Source organism: Neophocaena asiaeorientalis, unplaced genomic scaffold (genome assembly GCF_003031525.2).
Source record: "Neophocaena asiaeorientalis asiaeorientalis breed wild unplaced genomic scaffold, Neophocaena_asiaeorientalis_V1.1 scaffold134, whole genome shotgun sequence".
Lineage (NCBI taxonomy): Eukaryota > Metazoa > Chordata > Mammalia > Artiodactyla > Phocoenidae > Neophocaena > Neophocaena asiaeorientalis.
The window spans coordinates 17,468,705-17,494,461 of NW_020185339.1; the positions used below are offsets into that span (position 1 = coordinate 17,468,705).

The following is a 25,757-nucleotide window of genomic DNA, read 5'->3' on the forward strand; positions in this document are numbered from 1 at the left end:
GAAAAGAAAGCAAGCAAAATAAACTTAAAAAAAGGATCTGCACACCCCTTTAAAAACAATAAAAAAGAAACACCATCCCAAGAACATGAAATCAGAACTCTAGAAGCAAATCTCTCTACAGATTAATTTAGAATTAGCAGCCGCAAACAAACGAAGCAGTCCATCCAAACACAAGCTCTGGTGGCTTTAAGCCCAGCTTACACACACACACACACACACACACACACACACAGTACTGGCATTGCCTTGTAGGGTTGAAAGATTTGCCATGTGGGTAATATATCAGCAAGATGCTATCACGGTCAGATTATGCAGCTAAAGTCCAGGTGGGCAGGCAAAGAAGCTGGCAGGACAAAATACCATCAATTGACCTGTATTATTTCAGTACTTCCGGATACAACTGCATTGTAGGTGCTGATTTCCCTGTAGATGTAAACTTCCCCCCACTGCTGAGCCTGTGTCCTCTGGAGGACAGGGACCTTACCCTATTCATCTCTTTATTCTGCAGGCCCAGCCCATAATACGGTTTGAAGAAACATGAGCATACTCAGCATCTAGCTGGGTTTCATCCCCAGGCAACCAAAGGATTTTCCCATCATGCCAAGGTGAGTTTATTTTCTGCTCCAGCTGCTATAGGCTCAACCCAGAAAAATTAGGGAAAGCTTAAATGTTCACATATACACACCATTTTCAAATTAGCACTTAGTGAATCACTGAATCACTTGTTGTCCACCATTGGTATCAATTTCTGTTCAATGATGACCTGACCTGGAATATCTTATTCAGTTTCATGCAGTAATTTAAGATTCTCTTTTTAGGGACTTCCCTGGTGGCGCGGTGGTTTAGAGTCCGCCTGCCGATGCAGGGGACGCAGGTTCGTGCCCCGGTCCGGGAGGATCCCACGTGCCGCAGAGCGGCTGGGCCCGTGGGCCATGGCCGCTGGGCCTGCGCGACTGGAGCCTGTGCTCCGCAGCGGGAGAGGCCACAGCAGTGAGAGGCCCGCGTACCGCAAAAAAAAAAAAAAAAAAAAAGATTCTCTTTTTAATCCACTGATTGTGGGTATTAAGTTCAGACAGGCGGACCCCAGATCAAAATGTTATTTGCGCATTGCATGAGCCCCTGGGGGGCCGGGGGGCCAACATGCCCCCGGGTAACACCTAGTGCAAGGCAGGCTAAGGGAAAAGGAGAGCCCAAGGCTGTGCCATTTACATAAGTCTGTAATGTGCACTAATACACATGTGCCTCCGGATCCTCGGGTCTCGGGAATGCAAGGCCACCAATCACTCCATGTTCGGATGCACATCCAATGTCGATGTGCTACTGAAAACTTCAAGCTCAGATGCATTCTCTTCTGTCCGAAAGAGAATTAAAATCAAAGTGATGGAAAAAAGAAAAGAAAAAAGGCTATCCACCTGTGTACATCACAAATCCTCCATAAATACCCATCGCATATGGCTATCTGGTATCTGGGATCCTAAGACCCACAACTGTCCAACTGAAAGACACAGACAGCCAAGAAGCATTAAGCACACACTGTGATCACCATTTATTCCAGAATCTGGCCCTGGGCCCTGACATAACTGACACACCTATCACTTCCCTTCCACTAATGAGGCCAAAAGACAGAAATAAAAGCGGGGACCATTTTCATTTTAAGTGTGGCAGGGTACCTTGATCTTCCCTGTGACAACGCTTATAAAGTGCAAACTTGGTAGGGCTCTCGGTCACAAGAAACTTCTTGAGCAGGGCCTCGATCACTTCCCCGACAGTGTTTGTGCTGCTGATGTGGAGTGTATTCATACAGCCATTGCTACTGGGAGCAAGTTTTCCAGAAGTCTGTGAAGGTTTGCAGAGTTCCATCTGTACTTTAATGAAGCCAGTGTAAATCCCATTTGAATTCTGAAGCAGGAATAAAAACACACACATTAGCTGGGCATTTTAGGGAAGGAGCATATCAAAACAACAACAAAAAAGGAAGGTGCAACACTCCTTCTCTTGTTCTTTTCTTTTTCAGCTCTGTGACAGAACCTCACTCAAGACTGCCCCTCAGGGAATGACCTCAGGGGAGGTTAACACACTCCAGGAAAGTGCTTCCTGAGGCGAGGTCTGCAGGGCAGATGTGGGGACTAAAGTCCAGGACTCATGTCACTGAAGCTACATGTGAAAGGTCAGGGTCCACGGGTGAGGTTACAATCCCCTGGCACAGATGCTGGCCAAACCACAGGGCTTATTAAAGCTTGGGGATATATCCAGGCTAACTGCACAAAGGAAACAACAACAACCAGCTATTACACAGAAAAGGAAAGTCACAATTAGGACTCTGAAATACTCAAGTAACAAGGAGCAGACGGGAAGAAAACAAGCTATTTTCATTCCTAGTGTACCAGAGATTACCAATTTTGCTTAACCTATTTTATATAGAGCATGGGATCTGCCACAGCATGGGATACACGATGAGGCATTTCAGACACCTCAAGCAGCAACATTTTTAAAACAAATTCAAGCTATGATGTGAACTATAGACATTATAATACAAGCACTTGTCTTTTTTTTTGGGGGGGGGGGGGGGGGACTGCAGTGGAAGCATGGAGTCCTAACCACTGGACGGGCAGGGAATTCCCAAGCACTAGTCTTTTTTGATTTAACATGGTATTGATGTCTCCTTCTATATATAAGTATGTTTTTAACAGCTTTATTGAGGTACAATTTTTCCATACAAAAAGCGGCCCATATTTAATACACACAATTTGATGAGTTTAGCGCTTATCTTAAATGATGTAGAATTATTATTTCTTAGTTGCTAAAAATAGTTATAATAGTCTGGTCTTCACTTTTAACTTTTAGTATGTTTAGATAAAAAACATTGTAATGTTTTATTTAAACAAATCTTCAGGTGTTATAAATAAATGACACAGTTAACACAGAACATGAAAAATCTCCTTTATAGGCCGTTATTTTTCTTCCTTTCCACAAGGTCAATTTATAATACTAATTCACTCATTCATTCTTGTGAAAAGTATTACACAACACTTCACATTTTTTTTAATCTTTGAAACGACATGGAAACTTGCATCTGTTTTAATCTCCAAGGGGAAGAGGAGGGATGTGGAATTTTTCTGCTTTGATAAAAACCGTGTTTGAAGAAGAAGAAGTACGACTGCTGGAATAATGAGGAATAATCTTGAGATCATCCACTGTCTCCCCTTTTTGGTGGAGTCCCCCTAGGGAGGGATCCTTTATCACAAGGGTTTATATTTAAAAGCTCCTCTCCAAGGGTCACAGAATTCAGTAGGGCATTCAGTAGGGCCTGTTCTAACCGGTCGCCCTGTCCTTTGCTGAACTCTGTCAGGTCACAGTCAATAGAGTGCCAGGCAGGGGTCCAAGGGCCCTGGACACTGGCACCGAGGGATGGCAGGTGCCTCGAGGAAAGTCATCAAGTGGATGGGCGAGGCCAGACCAGTTAGAGGAACGTACATCTGGCTCTGCCTTGGGTCCCCCCTTTCTTTGTCACTAAGCCTGTGCTTCTCCCTCCTACCCCTCTTGCTCCCCACCGAGCTTCTAACAGCATCGACACAAAGCTGCAGGAGCCTGAAACAACAATGTAGAAAGCCGAGTATTACATACTCCATAATACACATTTTTCTCCAGCTGAGAAAAATCCGAGCTCAATTAGATCCCAATCCAGGGGCACAAGATCCTTTTCCTGACACTTCCAAATTTATTTACACAAGATAAAACTTATCTCAGGCCTTATTAGAATCTGAGTTACTGCCCATGTGTTAAAAACAGGCAAGGGATTACACTCAGTGTTAAAAATCCTTTGGGGATCATAACATGTTTTAAAATAAAATTTTAGGAAGTGCTGATTGATTTTGAGATAAAGCTACTTCAAAATACAGCTTTCATTTGAAAGATGCAGAAATATCCCATTCTCCGGTCCTGTATACCTTGACCATTAAGGTTCTGCAAGTATGATTCAGAGATTTTAAAACATACAGACTGTAGTGCCAACAACTTATAGTTGTCTTTCATTCAACACGTGTCAACCTAAACAGTATTATTTGTATGGGTACTCACCAAGGTCATCTTCAACTTGTCTGTGACTGCTAAGTTGTATTTATGAACTTTCTCTTTGATTTCCTCTTTGGTGAGGTAATTGTGGGTTTCCTTATCTTTCTCCACATCCTAGAAGAAAAATAAGCCAAGTCACACATGAGCAATCACAGAAAAAAATGCAGATAAGCCAGGATTCTTTTCACATTCCATATAACAACAACTACGGAGCACTTTACCTTGACACACACACACACACACACACACACACAAATCCTATGAACTTTATGATCTTTATAGCTTTACAATCTTTACCAGCAAAAAGTATGGTAGTTAATAAGTGTTAAGCTGGCACTAATCACTGACCTGTCAAATTCTATACAACTACCAAGAAGGTCCTTTAATCTTCCAAACAAATCCTCATGCCAAGATACAAGTAACCAGACTTCCTGGACCCTCCCACTCTCAACCCCTGCCCCTCCCAGCCTCACCCCACCCTTGCCTCCCCCCCCCACTCTGGAGGGGAAGATTTCAGTGAAATCCTTTCATCACTGTGAAACATTCACTAACTGTTTTTGTCTAAAGAGCTCAACCAGTGCATGACATCATGCGATGGCTAATATGCAATCACTGATGGCCACACTCCAGAATCTGTTGGCCCCATGAAGCCCAGTATACCAGGCACCTGACTTATACTGCATTTATTTCTCCCAACAACTTAACCAAGCCGGCATTTTTACTAGATGAGATCAAGTTCTAAGAAGTAAATCAACCTACTAACAAAAATTTAACTGCTCTGCACAAGGGCTGGAGCTTACCTGAAAAACCTGATTCCAAAGCCCACCAACCCTCAGTAACTCCAAGTACTTCCATATGGGATCCCCATTTAATCCTCACTAATTAGCATCTCCTTGTTACAGACAGGGGCACTGAGACTCACAGAGGTCAAGTGGCTTGCCGGGGACAACCCAACTGGTTAAGAGACCAAGCTCAATTTTAATCCAGGTCCTCTATGTTATTTCCACTAAATCGAATAGATCCCCACCATTCCCGTGTGGGTGTTTGAAAACGTAAAGGAAAGGCTGCATAATCAGATTCAAACCTGAGAAGCAACTCAAAAAAGATGAAGGGTCCTAACAATCTTCAGGACAGAGAGGAAGAACAATAAGATCGGATGATTTCTCCCCCAAAATAAAACCTTTAAAAAGGTACCTCTCTTCCAGCCAGATAATCACCCCAACCTCACAGCTGGAGATTATCCAAGCAGGTGTTTGCTCCCACCTACGCACTGTGAGCTACCGTGATAGCTACACACGGAACGGCCACGACAGAAACTGCAGGAGAGCTTTAAAGGGTATAAAATCCATTCAGCTCTCAAGTTCCTGGATTGGAGACCCCGAGAGGGGTGTGCTGACTCCAAGTCATCTCAGTAACTTTTCGATTCCAGACCTGTCCTAGTGTGGACTGAGGGGTCAGTGTTGGGGGGACAGCATGGTCACGGCCCAGCTTCAGGAGCAAGCCTCGAAGTCCCTTGGGAGCACCCTATCTACCAATGTAAAACCCCAATGCAGTCTTATTTTTGGTGTCAGTGGTTAGGGGGAGAAAAAGCCGTAGATTAAAATAACTTTTCAGAAGCTTCAATGACTATCTCCAACGTGTCTCCCACATTTCTCTGCTGGCCCTGCCCCTTCCAATCCACAATTAGGCAGCTACAGGCCATAGCTAAAGTAGAAAACGAGACAGTCTCTGTTTCAACATTCATTTTTCACTATGAACTGTCCAAAGACTCTTCAAAGCATATCCTAAAAAGTATACTGTAAGAGGGGGGAGGGATATTAGGAATTTGGGATTAAGAGATACACACTACTATATATAAAATAGATAAACAACAAGGACCTACTGTATACCACAGGGAACTATATTCAATATCTTCTAACAATTTATAATGGAAAAGAACCTGAAAAAGAATATATGTATCTGGGGACTTCCCTGGTGGTCCAGTGGTAAAGAATCTGCCTTCCAATGCAGGGGACGCGGGTTCGATCCCGTGTCGCAGAACTAAGATCCCACATGCTGTGGGGTAACTAAACCCATGCGCCTCAATGAGAGAGCCCGCGTGCTGCAACCCACAGAGCCCACGCATGCTGGAGCCTGTGCACCACAACCAGAGAAAACCCGCACACCACAACTAGAGAGAAGCCCACCCGCGTGCCATAACTAGAGAGAAGCCCAAGCAGATCACGTGCCGTAACGAAAAGATCCCACAAGCCTCAACAAAGATCCCGTGTCCCGCAACTAAGACCCGATGCAGCCAAAAAAAAAAAAGGAAAATAAATTAAAATATATAGATAGATAGATATATCTATAGATATATAAAACTGAATCACTTTGCTGTATACCTGAAACATAGTAAGTCAACTACATTTCAATTAAAAAAAAGAAAATAATTATAAAACAAAAAAAATTTTTTAAGACCAAAAAAAAGTATACAGTAAGAGATTTTCCATTTCATGGGGGTGGGATGTGATGATGGTAGGGCAAAGGGTGCTGGGAAAGTGCCGCATTCCAGCCAGACCTGGGCCTAGTCCGGGTCTGTCACTGACTAATCCTGTTCCCTGGGCTACTAACCTGTCTACATCTGCTCCCTCATTTCCTATCAAATAAAGGGACTGGAGTAGACATCTCCAAGGTGCTTCCTGCTTGCAGAGATCTGCTTCCCCAGTGTGACCAATGGGACAAGATGGTTCCACTCAAGGAATCGAGGAAACCAAAGGCTCACCATTAAAAATATATAAAACAGCAAATTACATGAATATTATAGCACAGATACACCCTAGGGGCTTACTACTTAAAGAAGAAGGAAGAAGTCTAAGAATGAAGAGACTGAGAAGGGGTGATAGGAGTGATTAAGAGCAAAGGGCAGGGTGGTCAAGTTATCTTGGTCAGTTTTTTTGTTTTTAAATGTCTGTTCAATTTACTTGCCTCTTTTTTTTTTCTTTTGGCCATGCCACGAGGCTTTCAGGATCTCAGTTCCCCAACCAGGGACTGAACCCAGGCCACAGCGGTGAAAGCACCAAATCCTAACCATGAGACCACCAGGGAACTGCCCCATTTTGGTGAGTTCTTTTTTTTTTCTGCGGTACGCGGGCCTCTCACTGTTGTGGCCTCTCCCGTTGCGGAGCGCAGGCTCCGGACGCGCAGGCTCAGCGGCCATGGCTCACGGGCCCAGCCGCTCCGCGGCATGTGGGATCCTCCCGGACCGGGGCACTAACCCACGTCCCCTGCATCGGCAGGCGGACTCTCAACCACTGCGCCACCAGGGACGCCCTGGTGAGTTCTTAATCACAGGTTTTGCTGATGCTACCGGACTTAGCATGACCCTGAGGCCTCCTCAAGTCAGCCTTCCCAGAAGCTTGAGCAAAGTCAAAGGAGCAAGCCAGTCTGGGAAGAGAAACTTGCTCTGGGTCATCCAAGTACAGATAACTGAGACATGCTTGTATAACCACTCTAAGACCTTCATCAGAGATTAAAAACCCAAGAAACTGTAGGAGGCAACGACAGAAAACAGGTGGACCCAAAGGTCCCTTCCAAAGCTAAAAATCTCACTATTAAAAGTGAGATCAACTGGAAAGCAAATCCCAGAGAAGCAGCTAAAACCTAAAAGGCTATGATCCTGTATTTTTTTCATCGAAGTATAACTGACTTACAATATTATATTAGTTTCAGGTATACAACATAATGATTCAACATTCTTACACATTAGAAAACAATCACCACTGTATTTTTTTCTGGCCTTGAGTCACAACAGGAAAAGAGTTGCTTGCATTATTTCTGATGAGAAATTAGTTGTCTTCTTTTTTCAATTGAGGTATAATTGACATATAACATTGTATCTGTTTCAGGTGTACAGTGTAATTTTATATGTATATAAAAACGATCACCACAGTAAGTTAACACTCATCACCATACGTAATTTTTTTTTTCTTGTGATGAGAACTTCTAAGATCTACACTCTCTTCTGTGATCTTGTTTGTTTTTACCGCACCCCGCAACTTGTGGGATTTTAGTTCCCCGACCGGGGATCGAACCCGTGCCCCCTACAGTGGGAGGGCAGACTCCTAACCACTGGACCGCCAAGGAAGTCACTATGATCTTGTATATTTAAGTCAACTGAGGGAGCAACTGTACACCAAGGCCACAGATCAAGGCCTATTCATTCAGCAAATATTTGCTGAGCAGAAGCTGTGTGCCAGGCCTTGCTCTGCATGGGGATGTCAGACACCACCTCTGCCCTCATGGCACTTCCGGTCCAGCACAGGTGGAGTATGAGTGAGGAATGTCAAAGAAAAGAGGCTTCCAAGATAACTAAGCACAGTTCCTCTGAGTGAAGGAGTCTGGCAGCAGAGGGAAAGGCACAGGAGTCGCAAGCTCAGGCCCTGGAGCGGAGGACACTGGTTTCTTTTAGTGTCAGAACTGGAGAAAGTCTCCTGATCTGGAAAACGTCCGGATAGTTTGCCCCTTTAAAAGAGACCCGCCACCTCTTCCTCTCACACAGGGAAGAATCCTGCCTGTCCTCCAAACACAGTGCCTTTGGGGATACGGCTATCTTCGCAGAGCAGGACGGAACCCAGAAGGGAGGAAGTAGGTACAATGCGTACAGAAGTGAAATCAAGAAGCAGAGGGTTTAAAAAAAAACCCGTGTGGTGGGCATGGAACAGAGACAGCGGAGCACAGACGTTCATCTTCAATTGTATGGCGAGGAGAGGAAATGGCATGGGCGCATGCGTCTGTGAATGCATCCATTATTGTTCTTGGCAGCCGAGGAGGGTATGATGCCACGCCTGAAGAGTGTTGGGGAAGTTACAAGTCATCTTTTTTATAAGCCACTTTTCTTTTACATTCCCCAAACCCTCCAGTTTCTCAGAGGGAGAGTTCTTCCATGCAAAATTATAAACCCTAGACTCGTCTCTCATGTTTACATCTAGCAAGCAAGCCCTGGATGGCTGCTCTAGGGTTTGCCTCAGTTCCTGGGTGGGGTCACGTCACTGTTTTTACACCGGTGACCTTTCATAAAGGACACGCCCTACCTCGCAGACACACAGGAATCCCAGGCAGTGTGGCCCCGCCCTAGGCTAGAGCAGATCGCGAATCAAGATTGTCCAAGAATATACAGACCCCTACAAACTTGGACAAAGGGTCTGGACACTGTGTATACCCTTCTTGCTAACTTTTCTGTAATTTTGAAATAGTATCAAAATTAAGGTTTTTTCCTTCCAGTTTTATTGAGATATAATTGACAGACAGGACTATATAAAATGCAGCATAAAATAATTTAAGTTAAAAATGCAACAATAAAAATAAACCTAACAAATATAAAGCATCTGAGAGTAACTATGTGTGAGAGAAAGAGGGAGAGCGAGAAGGTGAATATGGCCCTACCTCCCCCTTTGTTTGAGCCTGGTGAAGGTATGTGGTCTACGGCTTAGGCATACTTAGGTCTGAATCACAGCTCTGCCACGTTCTGGCTGTGTGACCATAGGCAAGTTATTTAACCTCTCTGAGTCTCAGTTTTCTTATCTCTTTAGAATGTGAAAAGCAATATGGACTTTATAGAACTGTTATGAAAATAGAACTCATTTATTATCAACAACTATTTATTGCCTGCCTACTGGTGCCCATCTCTGTACCAAGCACATAAAGCCAGGAGAGACCACTGTGGATCCCTGCTTTTCTGCCTTTTCTTGGTTCACAGTCTAGTCAAGTTTGTCTTACTCTCTGCCCCACCCCCTGGCATGTGTCGGGTTGTTTTGTTTGCATCATAGACCTCTTTAAAAAATAGTACTGACCCTTTTTAAAAAATGCAAATAGCACAGATTCCCTGACTGAGTGGAGGACAATATATGCACTGTGCCCGTGACAGGAGCATGACAGACCATAAGAGTGTCATCACCTCCCCACTGGTGGGTCCTGCCGCTCTCATGGGGAGCAGCTCTGACTCCTGGCCAGGTTTGGGGCCCAGCCTGCGTCAGCGGAGAAGGGTAAACTTACCAAGTCAACAGGTGCCTTCTCTAAGTGAGGCTCCATTCCAAACTCATGAATTCCTACTTTTCATCTTCTCTCCAGTTGTAGAAACAGGCAGTCACCTACTCATGTCCCAAACAGACTGGGGTACCCAGTGCAATTACAGATAGAACAAACACCAGCCTTTTATTGTGTACGGAATAAAACACCAAGCACCTTTCATCCTTAAGACCACACTTCCCTGGACCAGTCAGCCCTGCTGCAAATGGAATTCAGGGATAGCTCAAATGGAATGGAGTCTAGGTAATGACTCCTTCACATGTCTTTCTTCCAGGCCCTGTTCCAACAAAGACTTCAAACCAAGTATCATGTACCTAAACAAAACAGAAAAATCTCCTCTGGGAGAGATCCTTCTACTGCAATCAGGGAGGGACCTACAAGCAAATCAAAGCAGGTTTGCACATAAGTACAGTATGCAAGCAGTGATTTTCAGGAACTAGTGAGCAAGCCGTTTGGGGGGCTCAAAAGAAAATTTCAACAAGTCAGGTTAGATGCTCCTGAACTAGATTTTAAAGTGTGATTAGCAGGAAAACACTGTCCTGAGATGTCCTTTAGGTGAGCAAAGTGGAAAAACCCTGTGATGAATACAGGAAGGGCTGTCACACAGAGCTAAGCTTGCAAAGCCCCAAGAGGGTTTTTAAGCTGGGAGCATGTCTTGCTCAACCCTGATGAATATGCCAAGAAAGGCCACGGGGGACAGCTTCGCATTTACAGTTGATGTCTGTCAGACATTCCTCACTTGTGGTACCACAAGCTCTAAGATGTTAAAGTAGGCAGAGGTGGACTTCCTTGGTGGTCCAGTGGTTAAGACTCCATGCTTCCACTACAGGGGGCGTAGGGTCGATCCCTGGTCCAGGAAGTTCCACATGCCGCACGGTGCAGCCAAGAAAAAAAATCAGAAGCACATTAAAATGCTAAAACAGAACAAAAAAACAACTTTAAAAAAAGTAGCCAGAGGTGATATGGGGACCCAGAGAAGTTTTCCCAGACAAGGGTCGGTATGGCTGATATACATCAGTGCCATCCACCAGCATTATCTGCTATGATGGAAACATTCTATATCTACCTTGTCCGAAAAAGAACAGTTACCAGCCACACGTGGTATCTGAACATTTGAAATGAGGAACTGAGTTTTAAATTTTATTTCATTTTAAATAATTGAAGTGTACATAGCCCCACGCAGCTTGTGGGACTCCAGTGGACAGTGTGAAGCTGTACCGTAACGTGCACAGGTGTGCGTGAACAACTAGGGAGGAAAAGCCATAAGAAAGCAAAGTAAAACCAATATGTTACAGTAAAAAGACACTGTTCTAGAGCAAGGAAGAGTCTATTCCTGAAGGAAAGAACCAGACACTTGTTGCTGTTCTTGACCTTAAAAGAACAGCTTGCTGCTTGCTGCTGCGTTCTCACCACACCAGGGCTGATCGCAGGACGAGGGCCACGCCTAAAGTCACGCTTATCTTGGTGCCCGGCCACGGCATGCTGATTCATCCTGGCCTCTCTCAGGTTGTTCCCCCTGCCACATGGGAAGATTTTTTTCTTTCTTTCTTTCTTTCTTTTTTTTTTTTAATGGCAGGATATAGAGCTAGGACTCTATTTCCATTTATATGAGGATTCGGGGACTCGTCTTGCCCAAATTTAGCTTGTAGGCAACCCTTCTATGCAGCCATCTAAGACGTTTGCTGCTCTAATAGCAAAGAAAAAGGAAGGGAGGGATGTAACAGCCCCCCACCCTCCCTGGCTCAAGATATGCATCACTGTTATCTTGGGGTAGGAAAAGTAAACAGACAACTGGAGGGCAGCTAAAAGGGCAAGGGCAATGCACACAACACTGTCAAACAGCAGGGTGCCCCATGGACCGCTAATCCTCCAAGATGTCCTGTGGACAGAAAGGGCTGCCCCCCTTCTCCTCCACTACCTCCCACTGCACTGATTCCCAATGCACTTTAAAATGCTAAAGGCTCTGAGAAGTCCTGCAGGTGAGAAAGCCGTATAGGGTGCACACAGCAAGGAAACCTGAAGAGAACAGACCTTTAATAATGTTTTAAGTGTGACATTAATTAATTATGAGCAAACGGGTACATTATACAGGTACAGATATTTCTTTTCTCATCAATTATTCACTTAGTGAGTAGATTCTGTATTCATTAGAATATATTAGCATACCCAAACCACATCTGTTGAACCCAACAATTTTAAACAACCTCTCTGTCCGCAAGGCTACTTGTTAAACAACAAAGAGAACGTCAGAAGGGAGTCTAGATGGGTATTTTAGAGGACTTCTAAAAAAAAAAAATGGGCCGCAAAAACAACTGGGCAGCAGCCTTATAAGGACACAGTACTGTACTAGCCTTCTCTTACATGCACTTGTGAAAGAGAGAGATGGAAAGATCAAAGTGTGCCATCTACTGCCTTTAAATTCTCCCAGCCTTAGCCTTACCACTGCACTGCCCTACCACTCGGCCCATTTATCTCTCCTCCAAGAGTACCATGTGCTGCCCCCCCCACTGGCCCCCCTCACCTTGTGACCCTCCCAAGGGTCACAAGGCCACCCCACCCAGGAAGCCATCCTAACCACAGCAGCCTCAGGAACCCCTGCGCTACCCCATCAATTCAGACTTAGCATCGCAGCACCTTTTATGGTTTGCTGTTTCCTGTGTTTACTCTTGCCTCCCAACAAGTCATGTTTTTAAATCTTTCACTCCCAGAACTGGAACGAGCTGGATGCTGGGAACCTAAGAGGGAGCTCTATCCCATTTCACCTGATTCTGTCTGGTCCCAGAGCCCACAGCTACAAGACTGCATTTAAAACCCGTCCTCTTTTGTATATCTTATCGATCTGCATCGTTTTGTTTGCTTCTCAAAACTGAATGCATCTGCACGGGCACACAAAAGGCCTTTATGGTACCAGATACAAAGTCTGATACGCTTCTGCTATCCATCTGCACCATCAAAGAAGAGAGTCCTTCAAAGCATGCCCCTCGGATACCCCTGCACACCCAGGGCAGGAGAGCAGGCCGAGGCCCAGCATGTTAATAAGATTAATTGCAGTTGTGATACACATTAAAAGCGTTTCATCTGGGCCTTCCATGACCTCACTTTGTAAACCCCCCAGTTACCAGTCTGCCATACCCTATATGGTTGTACTTTTAAAACCGGGTCGCGTGCCAATCGTCAAACAGCCACTCATTTGTTTGGAGCCAGAAAACAAACTTGGAGGTGGACCAGTCTCCCCAGCGTGCCCCAGCTGGAGGTCCCAACCTCAAGGCATACCAGATTACACTCCAACTTAAAAATCCCAGTTTGACATGTTTTCAAAGGGAGTCAATTAAGATGCTATTCATTTCTGAAAGGTGATACATTTCACAACTGGCTTAAGTTTCTTTAAATTCTAGGCAACAGAGAAAGGAAAGATTACGAAAGGCCTCAGAGCCAAGCACATCCAAATCCCGCTCGATAATTAGAAAAAGAATGTGGCCTGAGGTGAGCCAGCACTCCTGCCCCTGCCCCCACCCCCCTGTGGCCCCCCTCTCTGAGATCTCGGTAAGAAGAGACTCAGGTTTCCAAAGGAAGGCATGGCCTCAAAAACTCAGTTTCCTTGATTAAGAGAGCATTGGATTATGGTCCCTTTCAGCAGTAAGTTTTCTAAGATTCTGTACCATCTACAACACCACCCTAATCAAGTACTTACAAAGTCCACTGGGCAGTAGGAAAATTAATGGGAAAAATACATATAAGAGATGGCTGAGAAACCAGGAGGGAGGGGAGACTGGCACTACAATGTCGGGCAGTGACATAACGCCCGCCCTAAATTTTAGATTAAGACCCGCGTTACTGCTCAAGGCTCTGCGGGTCACCCAGCAGCCATCCATTTCCTTTGGCAGCAATTATGAGCCACAGCTCCCTAAATCAGGTTACCCCACGGACAAGAGAGGCTCTTTCAAAGGTCAGGGTGTTGAGGTCAGGTCTGGTGACCACCACATCCCTGGTGAAACCTTGGAACCTTGGCAATAAGGGGAGGTTCCAGAGAAAGGAAGTGAGCAGGCTCGTCTGGAAGGAAGCCAGACAGGAAGTGTGAAGGAACACTGCAGCAGCCAGGGAGGAGGCGGGCGGAGCCCATCTGGGGGACTCAGCAGGCTCCAGCTCCACGACAGCAGGGATCCGAGACTGAAGCGCAGAGGCTTGCAGACCAAAGGAGTCATCCCCCTGCCAGCTGCAACCGAATCTGAACAGAGGACGGAGAGCCTCAAGCAAGTAAGAAATGTCTGTAGACCAGCACTCCAAGAAAAACTATCAGGAGCAAGCTTGGTGTCTTCTTCCTTGCCAATTATAATACGGAGTCTAAGTTGCCACCACAGGACTTCCCTGGTGGTGCAGTGGTTAAGCATCCGCCTGCCAATGCAGAGGACACGGGTTCAAGCCCTGGTCCGGGAAGATCCCACATGCCGTGAAGCAACAGAGCCCTTGAGTCACAACTACTAAGCCTGCGCTCTAGAGCCCACAAGCCACAACTCCTGGGCCCACGTGCCACAACTACCGAAGCCCACGTGTCTAGAGCCTGTGCTCCGCAACGAGAAGCCACCGCAATGAGAAGCCCGTGCACCACAACGAAGAGTAGCCCCCGCTCACCCCCGCACAGCGACAAAGACCCAACGCAGCCAAAAATAAATAAATTTCTTTTTAAAAAGTTGCCACCACAGAATAAAAGGAGACTTAAAAGCAACTTAGATTCTCCATTTTCAGGTGACACAGAGTTTAAAAACGTAGATGACAACAACTTGTTCAGGTTGACAACGTCCAGGGAGACAATCATATCCAGCTCCTCTAAGGCCTGGATTTGTAAATCTTCAATTCTTACTCAGTGCAGCCCTACTAATGCACTAGTCCAAACACACCTGTACAGCTCGCTCTCATACCAACTGAGGTGCCGAGATAGCACCACAGGAGTAGGGAGAGAATCGGCAGTCCTTCCAAGCCACGTGTCCAGACCATGAACATTTTATTTTAATAGGCAAAGGTGAAAGTCTGAAGGGGCCCATGAGGAGTTAAGCTGTTTTATATCACTCTTGCTCCCATTAATTCAATCCACAGCCTCGTCCTGAATTCTCCTCCCCACCGCACTCCACACTGCACTCCAGATGGCTCTTCTGATTAAGTCTGTTCATAGCCCTTAAAAGGCATGGCTGAAGTACCAAGTGTACGAGGACTCATTCTTCGGTACCCATGTATTCTTCATAGGCAATACGTGATGCGCTCCACTCTCAGAAGGACCATGATCTGTGCAGAAAATGGGCACACAAAGAACATTTACAGATTCAGCTCTACCTCAGCTGTCCCGGGTGTGGGTTTTATCTGAGTAATCACCTTCCTCCTTCCTACCAAGGAGGTGACAGGACTCTGGAGTAATTAAAAGATAAGTCAGAGCAATTCATACAGAAATCAGGGGGATCAGTGCCTTGAAGAGCGTCACACAAGTAACTGCTAAAGATACTCTTTTCTACAGAAATCCCTTCTTGCCCTCCTGCTTCGCTGTGGATGGGGTGAGAAACACGGAAGACTTCAGGAGAAGACTTTCGGTGGAGTCTTCCATCAGAGTCAGAGGCTTGGGGTGAGTCAGGGGACACCCACAGACACGCCAGAAGAGAGACTAGGGAGGCAGACCCCCGCCCCCCACCAGGTGACCACCCAAGGGGCCTGGCGCCCCTGGGCCACGCCTCCCACCTCACTGACCCCAGCCAGGGGGCTCAATCCCGGCCCAGACGGTGCTGAAACAAACACTTTGAGAACTTCACACTCTGCTCAATACACCTCCCCCATTCTGCTTCCCTTTCCTTTCTGCTCTTCTTCCAAAACTGGACGGGCAGAATTAGCCAAGCCAAATCCCTGGGAGGGGCTGAAAGCAGCTGCATCCCCCAGGTCCAGATCCCGCACCACACCCTTCACACCTGACTCACAATTCTTAAAATAACTTGTGATGGGGAATCACTCTTATCCCTATTTTGCAAATAGGAAAATGGAGGTTTAGAAGAATTCATGGGCCCACGAACACACAGTTAGTGCAGGGGCTGAGGTTCACAGCAGGTCTGTCTGATGCAAAGCCAACTCAGCCAAGAAAGGAGAAAGAGGAGAGAAGGACCCGTGGACCAAGGCAGTGAAAGCGCGTGGGGAGACCCTCAGGTTTGTGCGTCACTGGCTTCCGGAGGCTCAGGCGTTTGATACACAGTGTTCATCCTGAGTTTTGGAGGCTGAGGTACTAACACAACCAGCAATTTACTAGGGAATTGGTCAACTGGCCAGGTCCACAGAGAATCAGTTTAAAAATCACAAACTATATGCCCAATGTTAAGGAAATGGTTAAATACTTTCATACACCTTAAGAGGGACCATACAGGAGCTGTTAACATGAAGCCTACAGAGAGATTTTAATGGGGGGGGGGAGAACAGAGGAGAAACTGCACATACAGTATTACAAACTGTGCCTCAAGACTAGAAGGAAATATTCCAAAATGTTAAGAGGTCTATGCCTGATTGGTGAGATTTGAGGCTTTTTTTTTTTTCTTTCTGTAAAAACTTCTACAAAATTTTCAAAAACTTCTCTGGTCTGTATGACTGTTAACTGGGGAGGGAGTGGGGAGTAAAATATAGTGGGGTGGGAGAAAAAGACTTTCATGTATTTAAAAAAAATTTAATTAAAAAACAGCCTTGGAAACAAAAGTAAACAAAAGCAGTGCAAGCACTCTGCCAGTGACTGAACACACTTTGATGTGCCGACTGCCCCTGACGGTACAGCCACCCTCAGGGAAACAACTCTGACATTGAGAACAGAGGCACGGAAGTGACAAATCTAACATGGGCAGCCAAACGCACTTACAGAGGTCAACATATGGAAGTTGCTAGAGAGAGCAAACTAGAGATCTCCCAGGTGACAATAAGCCACTGCGGTCTGGAAAATAAAGGTTTCCCTAGCTCTTAAAAAAAAAAAAAAAAAAAAGACTGCTATTGCCAAGGACTGACAAAAGGAAACGTAGCTTTTTAAACATTACCCTATTAATGGACTGATTTATAAATAAAAGCGGTATTCGAGTTACCCTGGAAATTGAACTGTCATTAATTGGCAGTGGGGGGGAGGGGTGATTTACAAGCAATTTAGATTTTCTTTGTCGTGCAGGAATGTTTCTGTCACTTGCGCAAGGGGAGGGCTCATACACCCTCCAGCTCCGTTTTCCTCCAGGCGTGCACAGGAAGCCCAAGGCCTGGAGGAAGTGCCCTCCCACCCCGCCTTTCCTCAGTACTAGGCGTCCTCGGCAGCCCGGCTGCCCTGCCCCCCCCTTCCCCCTGGCACCTGAAGCCGGTTTTGGGGTGCTGCTCAGCTGAGAGGTGTGGGTTATAAAGTGAAAGGCAGACCTGAACTGGAAGGAAGAAGAGAAACTGAAGTTTAACTTAATGAATATACTGGCATTAGGGGTCTGAAACAAACATGTGGATCAAAGTTGTGTGTACTTCACTCAACTGAATATCTGGACAGGAAGCAAACAGCAGACACTGAAAGTGGAGGGTCAATGCACAGTATTCAACACAGGATATGCGCCTGCTTGGAGCTGCATCCTTGTCCCCAGGTGGGGGCATCGCCTGAAACAACAGTGTCCCGGAGGGCATGGGTAATTGGTTCATCCAGTACATCTAAGGAAACTCAAAGACAGGGACTACACATCCCATCACAGCGTACAAATTCTGGGCCAGATCCCTTGCACAAAGGCTGTTTCACCTTTCCACCCCTTCACTTAGGCCACCAATGTGCACACACCACCCCTCCACCCCAAACTTTTTCATAGACTCCTCTAACACATGACAAAACAAGGCTTCTCAAACAGCTACTTAAAGAATGTCCTAGAAATGAGAATATTTAGATTTGAAAGGCATTAGCTCCCCAAGGTTAAACAGGCCACTTTCAACTCCTGACTATAAAATCAATTCTGATGTGATGCAAGTTTTTCGGGGGTGCGTGTGACATGTGAATTTCTTTCAATTTAGGACTTTTCTTCCTTAGAAGCAATTTTTTTTCCTTCCAAAACATGAAAATTAAAAGTCAACTTCCAAGTCCCACTCTGCTGAGAACCATCCCCCAATCACCAAGTTGTCTGAGGCTCCAAGCCAGATTTTTTAAAAAAGAACTGGTGGATTGGTAACTGCCCCAGGCTGGCAGGGTGACATGTGTGATGCTTATTTAAGGAAATGGAGCATTGGCCCAGGCTTTTATATAAGTTTACTTGTTTATTTATTTTTAATTTATTGGCGGCCTTGGGTCTTCGTTGCTGCACGCTGGCTTTCTCTAGTTGCGGCGAGCAGGGGCTACTCTTCGTTGTAGTGCACAGGCTTCTCATTGCGGTGGCTTCTCTCGTTGCGGAGCACAGGCTCTAGAGCGCAGGCTCAGTAGTTGTGGTGCATGGGTTTAGTTGCTCCGTGGCACGTGGGATCTTCCCAGACCAGGGCTCGAATCCGTGTCCCCTGCATTGGCAGGCGGATTCTTAACCACTGCGCCACCAGGGAAGTCCCTGGCCCAGGTTATTAACCACAGGTTAGAGCTAATGTAACCCTCAAGAACCCTTGAGGTAGAAAGTTAACCCCACTGTATGGATGCATAACCCCAGGCAAAGGTCACAGAGGTAGTAGCACGTGAACATGAGGCCTGGGCAACTCCAAAACCATGTCCTTTCTACGCATACCAGGTGGCCTGGAGAGGCCAGGAGAAAAATCTGTTGCCAACTAGCTGGGTGACCTTAGGAAAGTACATAACCTCTCCAGGTGTCATTTTCTTACCTCTTAAAAGGAAAAGAAGGCTTCCTCTCTCCACCCCGCCAGTCTCCGTGCCCACAAGGAAAGAGAATGGGAGCAGTGACTCTGGAAGGAGAGAAAGTGGGCATGCATGCATAGCTGGCGCTTCCCTCTGTCCTCAGTGGGGGCCCGCATCCTGCTCTGACCCTGTAGGGGGGCCATCCCCAGCACAGCACAGGAGGTCAGCCTCAGGATGGCCCCTTGCCAACAGGGATAAGCTGCATTCTCCACATCGGCTTGATCTGTTACCAGCAGTACAGGTAAATGTTTTGGTCTCTATCCTTATTCCAGTCTTCTCAACTGATTCAGAACTCAGGCAGGGAAATGGGATGTAGTCTGGTCCTGTAAAATGGGAACGTGTCTAAGACAGAAATTCTATTGGTCTAGAGTAGAAGCTACAGCCCCCTTCTCTCAAGGAACTACTGATAGAAAGAACACGCACGCACACGCACACACGCACACCCCCCAACTGAAAAACATTTCCCGACACTAACAAATGGAATCTGTTTACTAGGTACACATAATTTCACAAAAATAAATGTCATTTCCCAATCAAAGCAGGTAAACCATATTTTTGAAAGCACAGACATTGTTTTAAAAAGCAAAACACGGGACTTCCCTGGTGGTCTAGTAGTTAAGACTCCGCGTTCCCAATGCAGGGGGGGGGCCAGAGTTAGAGCCCTGGTCAGGGAACTAGATCCCACGTGCTGCAACTAAGAGCCCGCATGCCGCAACTAAAAGAGCCCTCATTGCTGCAACAAAGATCCCAGGTGCCGCAAGTAAGACCCGGCACAGCCAAATAAATAAATAAATAAAAACACTGGAAAGCAAAACACAACTTAGAAATGCACAAAGCCATCTAGGGCTCAGGCAGAGGAGGAGGGGCCCTAGAGCTGGAGGAGGGTGGGTGTGAGACCCCCACTCCCACCCTCCTCCAGCTCTCCTCCAGGCAAGGGGCTTCTCCCACCACATTCTGACCTTGTCAACACTTCTGAGCCACTCCCATTTCAACTAGTTGCTCTCCCACTTTCTTTTCTATCCCCACTTCCTTCTTAATTTTCATGTGAAAAGATAAGTCTCTTGCTCAACCTCACCACCAAGTAGCATTTTCCTTTCTATCTGCTTAGTCAACGGACCAATTTTAGCATTCAACAAATATCTGTTAAGCATGTAAATATTTAGCCAACAGCTGTGTGAGGCACAGAGACAGGACAGGAAGCAGAGCACAGCATCTGCCCTTCAGGGCAGGGTGGGACATGAACCGTGGTTTTAGTGGAGGATAAAGTGACAGATGGTCCAGAAGAGAGTGCAGGAGAGAAAAATCTGGGGAAGGCTCCCTGGAGGAGGTGAGATCTAAGCTGGAACCTGCCTCAGATATTTGCAAGTTCTTCTGCAAAAGATAAAGTCATTCCCAGTTTGCTTCCCCAGCAAACATGCTATCCAGAGCTCTTAAAACCAAAGAGGAGGGGCTGGAGGCTCCTGATGGAAGGCTTCTGAACACCAGAGCACCTAGCTCGAATCAGCTAATTTTAGACAAAGAGAAAATACTTCAGCATGCTGCTAAAGGGTATGTTTAGAGCTTGCTTCAGTTAACCACTCTGACTTATCGGTAGTTAGGAAGAAAAAGAGAAAGAAAGACAAGGGGAAGGGAGGGAGAGAGGAAGATGTCAAATTTGTAACAAATAAAAAATGGTTTTCCCTCTTTGTGTCCCATTTCTTTCATCCTAAAACAGAAAATAAACAATCGGCAGTAGGCAATCTGTAACTAATTCCATTCTATACCTAAATACCACAAGTGTTTGCTTAGTACTTGGGGAAGAAAGTTGACTACAGCCTGAACTTCTCACTGCATGTCTTGAGAAAACACTGAACAATGTAAAACACACATGAGGAACAGGCAATAAACATGGACAAAATGCTGTTTTCCTTCCCTTCCCAATACCACCCAAGGAGGGGCTTAATCACGTTTCATAACCTGAGAGCAACCGCAGGTCTACCCTATGCTCTTAAAACCTAAAAACTAGCCCAGCCTAAGACCAAACCAAATTCCAAGTTAACGATGGGAAGTTCCAGAAAGCTCAGCTTTCACGATACACAATGGCACCTGCGTATTTTCTGCAAAAATACATCAGTCTCGGGGGGTTTCGTCTGCATCGCCCAGTACCTTGCGGCTCCTTCTTCAGATCTGTTACTAACTTAGCCTCATTTCCCTAAAAACGCCCCCTAGCACTAGACAGAGTCCCCTTCATCCTTGGATTCCTGCGAGTCTGCAAGGAAAAAGCAACCCACTTTCAGATGGTCACTGCTATTATGTCAATACTAGTTGAGCATTTTCCCCATTCCTTTAACAGAAATTAATGAGTGCCCGACACTGTGCAAGGTGCTTGGGGAAGACTCCAAGACAGACCGGACCCTGGAGGAGCTCAGTGTAGGGGAAGAGGTGGCAGTGCTGGCCAGTTTCTCTGTAATGAACTCCCACTCAGCAACAGTTACTGTGCACGTCACCATGTGTCAGGCGCTCGGGCCAGTGCAGTGACTGCCCTCAGTGGGTTTAATGCCACCGCTGTGTAGGGGGTGAGCTTTATTTATGTTTTGCAGAATCATTACTAAATTGCAGACATGATGACGTTCTACCCCTTCATACTTAAGCATGAATATCTTAAGAATAAGGTCATTCTCCTGCATAATCAAAACACGCTTATTATCATACCTAAGAAAATCAATAATTTCGTTTCATCATCCAATATCAATTCCATATTCAGAGTTCCCTATTTGTCCCACAAATATCTTTTATAGCTGTTTTTGATCCAGTCAAGGTTCTTACCTTGGTTTGTTATGTCCCTTTGGACTTATTTTCATAATGCTGTTGCGGTGAGGTTCCTCCCCCACCCCCTCGCCGCAACTAGAGAAAGCCCGCGCACAGCAACGAAGACCCAACACAGCCAAAAATAATTTCTCTGCATATTCACTAAAATGTTGGCATTCAAAGAGAGAAATAAGCACAAGTATAAGTGTGGGGAGCAATGCCACGTTCTAGAACTTTAAAGTTTTCGTTTGCAGGTAACTGGAGCATTGGGTATATCAAAAGTTCCAAATCGCTAAGTTTAAGGACAGGCGACCGCTGATTCACCACAAATTCCCAACAGCCTGGAGAGCCTCAGCAATCCTGGAGGAAGAGAGCAAGCGAGAGAAATCATGCACGTCTCAGCTTGGTCACCAGACACCCTGCGCAGGCCTATCTGTTGTTTTCCAACCGATTTCCTTTCCTGCAAAACAGAGATTATAGGCTGGACTCTCATTCCAGTGAGAACTGACAGTAATCAGCAGTAATCCAGCTATTTCCCAGGGGAACAGATCAATTTAGGAGAAAGCAAAGCTAGAAACTTCCTGGGAATTTTCAGGAAGACTATGCAAATATACCAGACCTTTAGGATTCCATTCAATCAGCATTCAAAGGGCCCAGTACTGTATGCATGAAACAAACAGTGGCTCCACGCTGTAGCCACAGGAGGACTGGGCTTCTGCCCTGCAAAAGGCTGACTGCTTCAAAATGCTATCTTGTATAAGCAACCTCCAACGACTTTTCTGCTCAGATGTTATCTTGATCAATAAAGATTGATCTTTTAACATTTTTCCTTCCTTACTTTCTAAATCTCTTAATCTCACGAAGCAGCCTCAGTTTCTTGCCTGCAAAATGAACAAGATATAAATACCTGCCCTCAGGTGATCTTTGTTCAGAGTAACCAAGATAACACACACAAAGCACCTTATAATGATGGCTGGCTACCATCATTACTATTATTATTAAAGTTGGTGTTTAATAGTAACATTAAGTGAAAAGCTAACATTAAAAATTAACGTCTGTCAATTGGGCAGTCTGACTGAGGGCTCTCAAAATCAATATTAAGAATGAACAAACTAGTTCTGACAGAAGTCAGATAAATCAGGTTAAATTTTAGCATCTACCTTGTGCCAAACACTCACACATATATTAATCCATTTAATCATCACAACAACCCTGTGAGATAATAATAATCATTACACATGTGAGGGGCTTCCCTGGTGGTGCAGTGGTTAAGAATCCATCTGCCAATGCAGGCGACATGGATTCAAGCCCTAGTCCGGGAAGATCCCACATGCCACGGAGCAACTAAGCCCACGCACCACAACTACTGAGCCTGCGCTCTAGAGCCCGCAAGCCGCAACTACAGAGCCAGTGTGCCACAACTACTGAAGCCCGCGTGCCTAGAGCTTGTGCTCCACAACAAGAGAAGCCACCACAATGAGAAGCCCGTGCACACCGCAACGAAAAGTAGCCCCACTCGCCGCAGGTAGAGAAAGCCCACACGCAGCAATGAAGACCCAACTCAGCCAAAAATTAATTAATTAATTATTTTTTAAAAAAGATCGAGAAATCATTACACATGCGAGAAAACTGAGATAGAGAGATTAATCTGCCCAAATTTTATACAACTGGCTGAGATGGGAGCTGACATTCTAACCCAGATCCATGCAAATTCTGAAACTTTCCACAATACTTCACTGCTTTTCTGATTTTAGAAGATGATTTAGCAGTAGCCTTCAATAAAGTTTCCAGTATAACTTTTAAAACCAGAAATCCATATTCCTTAAACTAAAAAACAACATTGAGAAGTAATGAGAAATTGCAGGTATAAACCACACAGAATAAGCTTGCACTCCAGAATGGAATTCTGTATTTTCTAAAACCCACATTTAGCCACTAGACAAGAGATGGCCAAAGTTTAAGAAAGCACCGTATCTTTTTTTTTCACCAGTCAGCATGCACCACATCTTTACTAGATTGTTATCCTCTTCTCTTTATCCATGTACATATTTAGAAACCTGATTGGTCTTTAAAAAGTTTCTTCCTTTTACCTATTGATTCAGTAGGTAATCACACAAGGCGGCCTTTGTCGCAAATATTAACTGTGGTTCCTGCTTTAAAAACCTATTTCTCCAAAATGGCCCCAGGGGATGAAAGGGGGAAGGAGGAGAGAAGACTGGGGTGTTTGAAAAGAGAAGTACCAGTGTGGGAAAGATGGAGGGGGGGCGGTCAACATTACATCTCTGCTCCAAATTTGGTACTTACGTAATTTCTTCTTCTAGCACTGGGCACTTTTTTCCCAAGAAAGTGGTCCCTCCGGTTTCTATTTAAAGCTTTCAGTTTTATAACAGAAGACACAACACACTGTTAACATATAACAGCTAAAATTTATTGAACACTTGACACTATTCTAAGCACTCTCCATGGATATCCAAAGACCACACACACACACACACACACACACACACACACGCACCTCTCAAACCTTAAACCTTTGCTGTGGAGCCCTCATTCCCAGCCAAGCAAGATCCAGAACCCACCTTCTCCCAGAAACACCACGCCAGGGACAGCAAGGAATTTCTACTTCTACAGAGGGGTGAGTGCTGGCCTCCAGCTAGAGCCTAAAGACCCCATTACACACGGAAACAGCACGCAGCTACATTACAGCTTACTTAATTCAGTGCGCCTTCTCCCCCCGCCCCCCCACACCCCCCACACCCCGCATCTCACCTTCCATGCTTCACTCGGTTCTCTTCAGCACTTACCGCTACCTAAAATATTATATATTTAGTCATCTTATTTATTACTGCCTAACCCACAAGAACCTGCACTCCCTGAAGACAGAGATTTTTCTGTTTTGGGATCCAGTCCCGAGGGCAAGTCCTGGTACACAGGTGGTGCTCAGTAAACATTTCTGAACAAAAGAAACAAGGTTTTGGTGGGCATAATATCCATAGAAAGGATTCTTTCTGAGAACCTGCTACATAGCAGATAAGTCAGATAATTTTATCTAAAAAAATGTTATCACCACTGTGGACAAAGAATGTGGCCAGCAAGCCCTCAGCCACTGCGGCACCCCCAGTGGTGCACCCTGAGGGGACTCAGGATGGGAAAGCACAGGATACGGGCTCTGGATAGCTGAGGTGCACATCAACGGAATTATGTCAGTGAGCCAGACTCTTGCATCTTCCCATATATAGAAAAGCACTAAATGCACTAACTTGAGAGGTCTGGTTTTCTTTAATTAACAGTAATCTTTTGGGGACTTCCCTGGTGGCACAGTGGTTAAGAATCTACCTGCCAATGCAGGGGACATGTGTTTGAGCCCTGGTCCGGAAAGATCCCACGGAGCCGGAGCCACGGAGCAACTAAGCCCGTGCGTCACAACTACTGAGCATGTGCTCTAGAACCCATGTGCCACAACTACTGAGCCTGTGTGCCACAACTACTGAGCCCGTGTGCCACAACTACTGAGCCCGTGTGTCACAACTACTGAAGCCTGCACACCTAGAGCCCGTGCTCCACAACAAGAAAAGCTACTGCAATGAGAAGCCCGCGCATGCGAGGAAAAGTAGCCCCTGCTTGCCTCAACTAGAGAAAGCCCTCACAGCCAAAAATAAATAAATTTATTTAAAAAAAAAAACAGTAATCTTTTGATGTTCCAACTACCTGGGGCTTTTTGTTTCTTTTGCAAATATCCTGGCTCCTCCCTTAGCTCTTCATACCTATCTAAGAGGCTGCCTCCCAGGCTTAAGTCCCCAGTAGGTCCACCAAGCAAAACATAATCCTCAGCTTTTTAAAAAAAATTTTTTTTTAATTCTCAGCTTTTAGGGTGTGCATTTGTTTCAGTTGACACCACTTACATATAAGCATTCTGAGTTGAACTTGTCGCTGCTACAATTCAACTGAGTAGTGGGGCCAGAATCCGGACCCAGGGCCTCCTGCA

At 45.6% G+C, this 25,757-nt stretch overlaps 1 protein-coding gene across 5 annotated transcripts in view; it reads right to left on the reverse strand.

The window, feature by feature from the left end:
- RASSF3 (Ras association domain family member 3) overlaps window positions 1-25,757 on the reverse strand; it is a 92,043-nt gene that overhangs the window by 22,869 nt on the left and 43,417 nt on the right. For all 5 annotated transcript variants that reach the window (XR_003002111.1, XR_003002113.1, XR_003002112.1 and 2 more), the window contains exons 2-3: window positions 4,078-4,185; window positions 1,671-1,899 (exon numbers count right to left, since the gene is read on the reverse strand). Coding sequence is in view for 2 of the 5 variants with exons in the window: in XM_024737066.1 (XP_024592834.1) it covers window positions 1,671-1,899; window positions 4,078-4,185 (337 nt within the window). In the remaining 3 variants the exon portion in view is untranslated. The remainder of the gene's footprint in view (window positions 1-1,670; window positions 1,900-4,077; window positions 4,186-25,757) is intronic.